The sequence below is a fragment of the Acanthochromis polyacanthus genome, chromosome 13 (assembly GCF_021347895.1).
Source record: "Acanthochromis polyacanthus isolate Apoly-LR-REF ecotype Palm Island chromosome 13, KAUST_Apoly_ChrSc, whole genome shotgun sequence".
NCBI classification, from domain to species: Eukaryota; Metazoa; Chordata; class Actinopteri; family Pomacentridae; genus Acanthochromis; species Acanthochromis polyacanthus.
The window spans coordinates 10498703-10511076 of record NC_067125.1 but is presented as its reverse complement, the minus strand read 5'-3'; the positions used below and the strand labels follow the sequence as shown (position 1 = coordinate 10511076).

General features: G+C 45.0%; 1 protein-coding gene across 3 annotated transcripts in view; it reads right to left on the bottom strand.

Annotated features, from left to right (window-relative positions):
• The window catches only part of dpf1 (double PHD fingers 1), an 81492-nt gene that overhangs the window by 38565 nt on the left and 30553 nt on the right, over positions 1-12374 (bottom strand). For 2 of the 3 annotated variants that reach the window (XR_002595826.2, XM_051958099.1), the window contains exon 1: positions 12169-12304. The exons of the other annotated variant lie outside the window; for it this stretch is intronic. Coding sequence is in view for 1 of the 2 variants with exons in the window: in XM_051958099.1 (XP_051814059.1) it covers positions 12169-12281 (113 nt within the window). In the remaining variant the exon portion in view is untranslated. Of the gene's footprint in view, positions 1-12168; positions 12305-12374 lie in introns of those variants that run through there. 3 annotated transcript variants of the gene reach the window in all.

Genomic DNA, 12374 nt, shown 5'->3' with positions numbered 1-12374 from the left:
GCATGTGGACATTTGTGAAGGGTTCTGCACGGACTCTTGCGAACTATTGAGAATGATGAAAGTTACATCACACAGACCTACAGATCCTTTCATGTAATCGCACATTTGGACAGTATAACCCTGCTGGGTTGATTATATTCCACTGTGAACGCACACCATGATACTACTATTCTGGTCTGCTGGAGTCCAATTGGAGGACTGTGGTCCATTTATATGCAGTAGGTCGTATCTACATGTTCTTTACATGCACACTATTGCTCTTGTACTGTAATTACTGAATGGACTATCTGCGGGGGTCCCTACAAACTCTCATAGCCTTGGGCAGATGACTAAAGTTACATCACGCAGACCTTGGTATTTGTTGAAGTGAAAAACTATAACACTGGCCTAACTCTGCACTGCATATCCTGTCAACCTGTCAGACATATCTAAGAAATTGTATGTCCTCATCGTTGACCTTAAAAATCCTTTTTCCCTTCAAAGCACTGTGCCACAGAGGATCACCGTATGCTAAAGAATGGACTTATCTGTTGTTCGATTTGGTTAATACGTCATTGTAATGAATGTTGGTTGTCTATGGTTGTTTTGAATACCCCTTATGTGTATTACATTACATTTCATACATTTACATTTAGACTCCAATGTTTAATGTCTGAAGGCAATGGAAATGCTAAGACAGTAGAATCAACAATGCAGTGAGTTGAAGTGATGTTGGTCTGATTTATCAACAATTTGTAAATCAGATTAATAAATAGTTGGAATTTCTTTCCAGATCCGGTGTTTAAATGATTTCTCCACACCAGATGTTCTGTGAGTTGCCATCACCACCTTCAATGTAGTTTTCACTCATATGCAGAAATACTCCTAACACCTGGAAGTACACTGTGATGTATAAAATTGGTGAAGATTCATTTAAATGCACACCTGTTCTTTAGAAAGTTCTTATACTAAAGTAAGAAAAACATTTGTTTATGCCCCTAATAACAACTTATAGATGTGTTTACTACATAAGTAAGTAAGTAAATGTTTACTGTCGCTGTGGTTTGCATCAAGATGACCACATTACCGTTAAAGAACGTCTGTTAGAAAAATGCAGTGTTGGCTGTCTGTTAGAAATGTAAAATGAACAGCCTTCTCTAGTGTTAAAGTTGATGTTTTATTAACCCATCCATCCACCTCAACCTGCTCTCTGTAACAGTGTCACCTACAGTAACTTCCTCCTTTGCTCCTGTCTGAAATAGTGTTGTCACTAGAAGCCTTTATCACTACAGCATAAAGATGTGTTGATTTGGGATGCTGCTGGTGTCTTTATTCTTGGAAGGATGGTCTCTTATTCTGCAGTGCAGGTCGCAAGTCAGGTCAAGTTAGTTACTAGGCCATTATTTTCACTAATAAAAGCTTGGAAGCATTGTGTGCAGTACATGGCTATTCAACAAGTATGTGCTCCTTTAGATGATTGAAAAGAAGGTTCTGCAAACATTCTTTTCACAAAATGAGAAATGAAATGGTTTACATCATTTGAGCCACGAGGATCTGTGTTTTCAAACTAAGTATAATTTGTTGGATGTGATTTGGAAGAGGCCAGTGCCATTCAAACTACAGCGGCAGAACTTTCCCTTGGACTATATTAGTGTTCAGAGATTAGTGCTACAACTTTGCTATTATTTCAGCCATTTAAAGACAAACTACATCTAAAAGACTCTGGCAAATGATTATGTGTTTCAATAATATACCAAATTTGTAGACAGGCATCATCAGACAAATGTGAATTACTTTTGACCATCTTTTTTCATTTCATGTCCAAGCGGTGTTATCAAAGTGCGCAGACAACAATGCCTCTGGATCCAACAGTATTGAATTTGAAAATGTCTCAACAGCGCTCCTCCGTATTGTCATTGCATCAAACCCAATCGTATATTGGATAAATGGTTGTGATTGGCCCAGTGCATGCAAGGCCAGGTGGAAATCTGTTTGAGCAGGAGGAGGGTCAGACACATTCTGTCGGAGCAAATGAAGCATTCGCTCAGATTTGTCTGGCTCCCAGGTTCTTCAAGCTCAGTTATGACGGAATGAAATTTGTAATTTGAAACTGAAAATGCAAACTCATACTAATGGATTTGAGGAAGCAATTCATGGGAAAGAGTGTTCTGCCACTCATTTAGGAGTAAAGCAGTACATCTGATATTATGCAAGTTCACCTGCAGTAAAATGGGTTCTATACTTCCTTTGTACCAACAGGTGTCGCTGTTACCATTATCATAATGTTATTTGTAGCTTTGGTCAGACATGTGGATGTGTATAATAACAGTGCCGCCTACTGGCCAGGGGTGTAAGCAGCGGCTAAGTGAATGGTGACGGTATTGAATCCAGCACGGGAGGAAAAACATGTTGATCAACCTCTCTTCATCTGTTATCGTTTGGAGCCTTGGGAAATCATAATCTGTAAGTTTATATGCCACAATACAGTGTTATATTTTGTCAGCTGTTTTTTTTAGGATTTTTAGCAGCGTATTTCCCTCATTTTAGAGCTGTATGGAGGTGAGCTAATATTGATAGCCGTTAGCTGCTAAACCAAAGCCGACATTAGCCTAGCACCGTGTTACACCCGAGATAGATGTTTATCAAAGGTAATTATTATGATCTGTGTATGTAAGAGCGCTTATGTATTATTCCTTGTTCTGTATGTTACAGTTTCACAAAGAAATATGGTCTTCAGTAAAGACAAAGACAACAACAGCTTGTCCTTTTATTGCCTGAACCATTTCGATGTTTAGCTCGCTGTCTAGATTACGTAGCTACACTAACCTAGGGCAGAAGAAAGAGAATTAGCTTTTAGAGACGTAAAATGCCTCAAAAAATAACTTTCTTAAAAACAGAAATAACACACATCACATGCTTGAGCTATCTTCACTAAAATCTAATGAGTTTCTCCTTAGCCCAAGGCCAAAATTTCTGCCAGATTTTCACCCAAATCTGTTAAGTATTTTTTGAGATACCTACTAATTAACAGACAAAAGACAAACCAACTCACGGGCTTAAAAACTGGCAGAGTTAATTATTAAAGTCTGCCTCAACGTCCCACTGCACCACACTATGGAGGCACAACCAGAACACAAGCTCATAATCAATGCAGAATAAAAGCAGCATTAGGTTTAAACAGATGGGACTTTTTCCACATGAAGACAGACAGGGGGGAGATCCTCTTGTGACAATGTCAAGTACAATCAGCTGTCCTGCTCGGGAATAAGGCCAAATTCAGCTCCGTCATCGGACCAAGTAGATGCTGCTGAGGTCTGACAGCTTGTGCATGGCATCTTCAAAACCTCCTAAACCAGTTCTGCAACCTCGCAGGCCATCGCTGGACGTGTGACATTTAAAGGATGTGATCGGGGCGTCAATATGTGGGGCACGCTGCGCTCATGTCCGCTAACGTGTCGCTGGGAATGAGCCGCTTGCCTTCTGCTGAGGAGAATATGTTTCTTTACAGCTCAGCGCCTACAGTTGGCCACGCATGTGACCGTTGGAGTGTTTTACGGCAGCGCTGGAGATGCGTCACCAGAACTTTTCCTCACCTCGTTTCACTCCGCTTTAGTGCCGTGCCAGTGAACCTCCCTGCAGTTTACAATAAACGGATGAAGAATGGAGCAGGATAAAGGCCCGTCCAAAACAAAAAAATATATAAAATAGCAGGTCAGATCCACACAGCCGGGCAGACACTGCTCACCCATTATGAGGCGCTGCGGAAAAAAGCGACACCTAAATGCCTGAATTTTACATTGGACAGCAGAAGCCTGGCCAAAATGGAGAAATCCATTCCCTCAGAGACATACAGTACCTGCTGTTTGTGTATAAATAGTGATGAGGATGGAGAATAAACACTGACACACACTGAGAGGTACTCAAACAGTCACATACATTCGAAAGACACAGGCCCAGAAAGCCCTACACGGTGCTTTTTAAAATATTAAGAGGAACACGGTGAATAAAAGACTTCAAGGCTGCACCAGTGACCAGACTGAAATACCAGAGTGGGAGCATGAGCGGAAAAAATAGGAAAATATTCAATGCAGAACAGCTCCTCCCTCAGCACCCCTCTCACTTCAAGCCTGCTCCCCTCCATCCTGCTTGCCTTTAGAGGTGCTGGAATAAGTCGGTCCCCTCTCGATAATAAGTTGACGGCTGTAGAAAATGGCTTCTTTCAATTTGGGTGCTTCCAATCTCATTATATTGTGATAGGAGAGCTGCATGACTGTTTGCCCGTTTGGAGGCTCCTGCAGGAGAAGAGCTGAGGCACTCCAAGTGGAGGCTGAGAGGGAGATACCCAAAGAGGACGTTGGGAGACAACACTTGTGGGAAGAGAGAAGAGGGAATGAGATGGGCAGAGGAGAGAAATTGAGACAGAAGATAGTGACAGTCAGGGAGGGAGAGGCGGGAATACAGAGAGACTGGGAGAGAAATGGTGAAAAGAGGAAGGGATGAGAAGTTAGAAAGAGGAGCGTGATGGACAAAGAGAGCAAGGCGATGTGTGAGAAGCTCATTTTGGACGTGGCTCGCAGATAACACCAGCTCTGTCATCTAAGAGAGGCCCACAGACACATTTCTCTGAACTATGAAAGCCTTAATTCAGCTACAAATAGCAGCGAGGCTTCGTCAGACTTTCAACATCGATTTGGAAAATAATAATCGCAAGCTCTTAGATTTGATTCAGAAATCACATTGAGTGGGTGGCAACAGCGGAAAGAGCGTGATCAGCAAACATTCCCTCAAATGCTGCCTTTCACTGTGTCGGCCAGCTCGCTAAGTCGAACAGTAAACCTGAATAGCAGAGAAATAAAGCTATTATCAGTTGGGCGAGGGACAGCCTGTGCTCCCTCGTGGATCTGCAGGTGCAACACAGATAGAGATTTAAAAAGCACTCATGACAGAGAGGACTGTTTGCTATATGAAGTTGGAGCCAAGAGATTGTTAGCTTAGTTTACCACATAGATGGAAGACAAAATCCGGTATCAGTATTTCTCTCAGCAAGAGGGCAAAGGAGAAGCATTTGCCAAAACTATTTCTTTAATATGGACAAGAAAGAAGGGCTCAGCTACTAGACAGATGTTGAATACAGAGGATATTATATAGACAGAGAAACTCTCACAGCTGCACTACTCTGGCTTGTGGCCACTGTGGTCCTAACAAGCCGAGCAGTTGCTGAAAACACAGACCACAGGAAGAAGCGGAGAGAAACCAAACTGCCTATCATCAAACCACACAGCCGATGAAGGAAACCTGATTCTGCCCCGGCACACAAACAAACAGCGGCCATTCGCCTCAATCAGCTTAAAGACTAATTTTACAATCCCGGTCATTTTCATTGACGACATTTTTCCGCATTTATTTCATTTCTGGTTCATTCCAGCGATATTTTACCTTAATGGATACAAACAGACTCACAAGCGCAGAGAGAAATGCTAGCAGTTCTAGTAATGAACTGGCGCCGCGCCAACTCCCCAACAAACTGGAGCTGACTACCAAAAATGTCCAGGCAGACATGACAGAACTGACAATCGGGTGGATCTGCACTGTGCAAGGGCGCAAAAACACAAAGGACACCTGTGCACGGATGCATGCACACGGACACACACACCCACACACACAAAGTGACGCGCGACCAAACGCGCATATGTACGAACAGTGTTTCCACAATGTACGGCATGTATACACAATGGTATGGTGCTGTGACCACACACAAACATACTAACTCAAGATCAGATGAGGAAAGAGAATGAGAGCGCCTGCAGCATGCAGACTGTGTGTTTGTGTGTATATGTGTGTATGAATCCTAAGCCCACACTGAGCTGTCTGCCTCAGCCTGCACTAAGCAAACAGCAGGGAGGGAGAGGCCTCCACGAAAACACTGAAGAAACTGGTATCACTGGGAGCGCACACACACATACACACACAAATAAACACACTTGCTCAGCTGACAGGCAGCAGCTATAGAGCTATCCCAAAAAGCACAGCCACCCTACCAGGCCCACCCTGAGTTGACCATTGTCTGAATCTCTGGGTGATCCCTCAAGTCCCATCCAGCAGAAGCAGTCCACTTCAGCACACACTGAGTCTCAGTCCAGAGTTGCATCCTAAAACACACACACTCTGCCGGCAGCACTGTCTGGTTATGGTGCAATTAACCACATCAATTAGCTGCTTCTCCAACCAATAGGGAAATAGAGGGCTCCCCCTAGAGGTGAGATCACATCATTGGAAAAGCCAAAGACAAATATGAGGGAATCATAAAAATTAGTCCACAATTACAAGAAACGTCCAAGTCGGCAAAGGATTTCATTTCAATGGGGGTTTCCAACTGGGTGAAATTAGGTAATTAAACTGGAAGGAAATGAAGTAGTTCACATGTAAATGGCTTTATGAGGGCTGAGGGCAGATTGTGTGTTGCACTTAAGATTTGTTAGCAAATGCTGCCGAGACTGTGGCAGGCGGTTGTGTGTGTGTGTGTGTGAGTGTGTGTGTGTTTGGGTTAGTTTTAAGCCTGTAAAAACACTTGTGCCTACATACTGAAGTCTGTACACCTGGTCCACACACCTGTCTCATCCACCATTGTCCATCTGTGCAGTTACTCAAACAGAGACGCACACACACACACACACACATACACACACACACACACGCAGCTCTGTAGGCCAACGTGTGTGTGTATTTGTGTGTGTGTGTGTGTGTGAGCGTGTGTTTGTGTGTGAGGAGAACTAATATCAGGCGGCCTACAACTGCTCCGTTTCCTCCCTTCCCCCTCACCCCAGCCCTTCCATGGCTGAACTCAACAGATTAAACTATGCAATATCACCCTTACCAATTCACCCCTCCTCCTCCTCCTCCTCCTCCCCCTCTCCCCCCACCCTCACCACCCCCAATTCAATTTCTTCTCCACTCTCCTCCTCCTCTCACTCTCTCTCCTTCTCTCTCTCACTCTAAGTCAAATGATTTGTCTTTTTTCGCTCTTATTTCAGTCCGTGTGTGTGTGTGTGCACATACACGCTCACATTTTTTTCTGTTCTTCTAAAGATTGCTAGGCTGCAGTGGTGTATACATCATACACAGCTATGTACACTCCAGGCCGCCACATACATGCGCGCTGATCGAGTAGCATGAAGCGATGTTGTCTGGCAAACACGGCTCGACACTAAACACACTAATGCTGTCCTATGTGAGTTAAGGAAAACAGGTACAGATATACCTTTGTGTTTGTGTGTGTGTGTGTGTGTGTGTGAGGCCGGTAAAGACAAAGAGGCCACACTTCTGGTTTGACAGTGACAGACAGACAGATGGACAGACAGGAGTGTGTGTGTGTGTCTTTGCAGGAGCGGACGTCTGCCACACTACCAGCTGGAAAACGTCAGTTTCCTCGAATCGCTGTCACAGCACTGGGTTTGCCTGTGTCTGTGTGTGTGTCTGTGTGTGTGTCTGCAACTGGCTGTTTGCATATTTGAACATGACGACAGATCTGACAGAGAAAACCAGAGTGAGGAGGGTAGACACAGGCAGAGTCGTGCAACAGATCATGTCATTTCTGTCAGTGCTTTGTGTTACCTGCTGTATGTGATTTTAATGAAGAGTTGCGTGCCATTTCCTGCGTGTTTCTCCCTCGTCGTCCGCTGGGTGTGGTTATCTGAGACTCACTCCAGATCTGTGTATGGCAGGCCTCTCTATGCACGCATGTGTCCCGTTTGCACGTGTTTACATCTACATATGTGTGCACATTTTGGTTCGTTCCAGACCTATTTATGCATGCTGAGTATTTGTGTTTGTGTGCGAGTGTGTGCCTGGTCCTGGCATGTGTGTGGGTGTATATAGCCCATAGCTAGCTGCAGTGTGCATTGAGGGCAGTACATCAGGGTAAGGCAATCTGCCTCTGAACAGCTCCTTCAGGTGAGATTTATCACCACTGCACTTGGCCTCTTATTATGGCGATGGATTCCCTACCTCCGTATCTGGGTGTGCACGTGTGAATGCATGTGTGGCTGTCTGTGTGTTTTTCGTGATCTCTCCCCCCCCCACCACCACCACTACCCCCTCAACCAAACCCACTCAACCCCACCTCCCCACCCCAGTCTGCATCCTTATTAAAGTGCTGCAGAGGGAGGCAGCCATTGGTTTTTGTTGACTCCTCCCTCGACAACTCCTGATAGGAATCCACTGGACAGGCACTGGGAATAATATAAATGGGGAATGACAAGAGAGGAGGAATAATGTTGAGAGGAGAGGAGAGGAGAGGAGAGGAGAGGAGAGGAGAGGAGAGGAGACATTCAGGTTGATCTTTTCTCTCTGTTTCCTACCACACCTATTCAGTTTAAGCTTCAACCCAGAACCAAACAGAACCACAAATTCCAAATTTCCTGGCTGGATATCACGCAAGGTCCCAAAGCAGTGGAGCTGACTGACAGTCAGTTAGGTAGCACTGGAGAAATAGGTCATAGAGCTAAAAATACTTATCTATGTCTCTCTCTTTCTCTGTCTCTCTCTATCCTGTCTTCTTAAAAAAAAAAAAGACAAAGTAAAACAGATAGAAAGTCTAAATAAGGGGATGATGAAAGGAATAACTCAGAAAAAGAAATACCCTTAAAAACATCAGACCTCGGGCTCACTCCCGTACGAACGGAGAAAAAACTGGGAGCGAGAGAGGAAATGAGAGAGTGCAACAGTGTGTGTGCTTCCCCCAGTCCTGGCGTTTGTGTGTATGTGTGCGTGTGTGTGTGCTGCCATACACACTGGTGATACCGCACAAATGAGCGAGTGAGGGAATGAAAGGGAGAGATTGAAAGAGAAAGAAAGATCTAGAAATGGATGCTCAGGCTGTGGCTTCAGCCATCACGCGGGGCTGTTTGCACACAGAGCCGGTTATTACATGGAACTCATTTAGCTCGGCTCAGTCAGGCAGGGCAGGAATAATATTATATAGGCCCTGCCACAACTGCTGCCAATACCACAGCACACGATTATCTACATCTCCCCCTCTAACCGGCACAAAGGAGTAATATCTGAAATATATGCACTGCCATTCTCACAAAGTCTGCCACCTGTGCCTTTAAAGTAAATGTTTAATCTAATTGCACTTTGTCCTCTGTTATATTTTATATTGTTAAATCAGAATTAAATGAAAAACAATTCTTATACACCTAACTCTTCTTCATGAATTTGAAGCATTATACAATTTGGTAACGGTCGACCGGACTACCAACCCTCCCTGTCAGTAGATGGTCCAAATCTGCAGTAAATCCGTCTAAAGGAACTCTTAGCTATAAGCTATCCATCAATGTTTAAAGAGATCGGACAAAATGCACTGAAAATTTCTTCCCCGTTATAGTTTATGCCAAATATTAAAACAGTGACATGCATTGATTCACAATGTAAAGAAGTGTGGTGGGAGGAAGGGAGGGAGGTGGGGCGTGAGGGGCAGAGGGCTCAGATGGTTAGAGGCCAAAAAGAAGGAAAACTGCAAAAAAAAAAAAAAAGGGGGGAGAGCAAGACAGAAAGGAAATGGCTGAACAAAAGGGAGATGGCGAAAGGAGTGATGGATAGAGAAAGTGATGAAGAAGGAGGGAGGCAAAGTGGAAGACAGGGCAGCAGGGGTGAGAGGAGGACAGGGGAGGAAATAAGCGGCAGAGAGAGAGAGAGAAATGGAGAGATTAAATGAGTCTCTAATCCAGCAGAGAGAGAGAGACGGGGAGGAGAGGGCTGGTGGGGAAATGCCCGGTAGATTGAAGCTAGATGCTCTCCTCCACTGATTCGCCTTTTGCACACAGGCGAACCTTCCACTGTGTTTTTTCCAAACCAGCTCTCACTCTGCACTGAGGCCTCCTCATACTTCTACTGGATGGTGGGCATCAGCCGCTTACCCAGAATTTGCATACTCAGAATTAATCGCAATTTGTTGCTGAGATTCAAGAAGGTTTAAGGACATTTAGGGACACGACAGGCATTGTCTCCGGTGAACAGCCAGTCTTCCCATTAGGGGCCGACTTTAAACCAAATTTTGCGAGTTGTTTGGCCCATTTTACTGAATAGGCTTCTAATTTGTAAGCCTCTAATAGCAAGTTTGTTTGTAGACATGCTAATTACCAGGGCTTATTTAAAAGCCCATTGCAGTGTGGTAACTGGAACATAGTTAAACCCATACTGCGTAATGATGGCATTTATGCAGTTGGTGAGATGTTAAAGGCAGCTTTGATTGCTGTGGCCTTGTGTAATAAATACATTCAGCTTTATTTCTTCTCAGATGCTGTAGGGAAAACAGCGATCCAGCATCCCTGCCGGGTTGATGGTGGCTGACAATTTGGCTGCATTGTTTTGTGCCTTCTTTTGTCTAACTTAAAGCACTTAAAAATCAATGTAAGACCACCATTTAGAATTGGGCAGTAGTTCATTAGTCTCTGGCTCTGTGCCTGTTCTTAACCATTTACTCCTCTGACACTTTCCCCCCTTCCTATTCTGCTCTCTTTCTTGCACCACAACCTCCTCTGCCTCCCTGTCCTGGTATAAACTCCATGCAAATCAGTCAATTTAATCCCCTGACATGGTGTCACTGAGGGCCTCTGGGAGCAATCTGGCCACACTTTTGCTTTGCATGGATGAGCATCCCATGGAGGGAAAAGGGGAGGGGGGGGCAGAAGAGGAGAGGAGAGGAGAAGAGGTTCCACATTACATCCTCCATCCAGTCCACCTGTCCATTCCTGTCCCGTCATGATGCAACAGTGACAAATCCCAGCTTATGAGAGCACAAACAAACCTTAAAATGATTCACCTTGCGCTCCATTCTGCTATTACTGAGGTCCGTGTTGGGCTAGAATACAAATGCATTTAACCAAAGCACCAAAAATGCCATCACAGTCAATCAGGCAGTTGCCCAATCAGGACCATTGCAATCCAGTTTCCTCTCTCCTGTGAAGTGCTCTTCAAAGCAGGCACGTACAGGGCAGCCGTTCATGGAAATTGCACGAAATGTCGCCTGTGTCTGCATCTCAGAGAAGCTGACAGACAGACAGACAGACAGACAGACAGACAGACAGACAGTGTATATCCCATACCCCCTGCTCAGGTAGAAATCCTGCCCAGTATCCGACGTGCGCACCTGCTTTTTTGCTCACTGGTCTTGTGACTTTTCTTTGTTTCGAACTGCCTAAAAAGCTGGAGCGTGTGTGTGCTCCAACACTCCTCGGTTGTAGGTTTTGTGTCGGTGCTTTTGTGTGTGTGTCTGTGTGTGTGAGCGTGTGGCTAGAACAGTGTAAGTACCCGCTGACAGACGCACATCAGCCACCTTTTTGGCCGGGAGCCGAGGCGGGCAGCAGGCGTCTGCATTCCGCTGAAACCAGTCTCCGAAAAAAACAACACACTCACACAAAAAGAACCCCCCGTAAAAAAAAGACCTGCACAAAGGGGATCATCGCAGAAGAAACTTCACAGGGAAACCACGGCTTTAACAACAAAAAATCCCCCCTTTTTGGTGGAGATAAAGCTCCGCTGAGATGCAGCTACGTTAAATGCACAACGCCGGAATGCAATTTAGGTTTTTATTCTAGGCTTCATTCTAGGCGCAGTTCTCGGACTATTTACCTCCGCCTGTGGGCTACATTACGGAGAGGTCCGGCTGAAAAGGTACCGCTGCAGCCTAAAACCACCTCTACCTGTTTACCCTATTTCTGTCCACACAAAAAAGAGAAAAGAAAAAAAACGCGCACACAGGTACTGTAAAGCCATCTAAGCTGCCGTCCTCCCGGCCAGCGTGCCACTCCAGCCTGGCTTTGACCGTGATCTTGGCTGGCTACACTGGCAAGGGACATACCGGGTCACCCAAATCTACCTCCAGCATTCCTCCATATCCCTGCACACACGCTGCTGTTGGCTCAGGGAAATGATTATATGAATAGCATCGGAGCGCACAATGATCCCTCCCGTGCCAAAAGGAAAAAAACAGAAAGCTCCGTCAGCTTTAACTTTTCTTCGGGGATGCTCACCATCCCCTGACATTATCTCACCCTCCGCTGTATGCATTGCATGTACATATACGTGTTGGCAATCCTGCTGAGGATTGAATTTAAGGGTCTTAAATTGCACTGACAGCATGCAGAAATACAAGAAAGCGCAAACACTCTGGAAACGTGTTGTACTTACGATTTGAGGGGGTTCTGTACCGCTGTGGCCATTTTGATATAGTATGATAGAATGCAACACTGCAGAGCCCGGTATTGTACATGTAATGTAGCAGCTATTTCAATTTCATTCATTCTCTGGGGCTGCGGCTGGAGCGAGCAGCCAATGGGAGGCGGGAGCGCTCTGTGACAGCTTTGGGGAAGTGTAGTTTTTTACGCATGTCAACA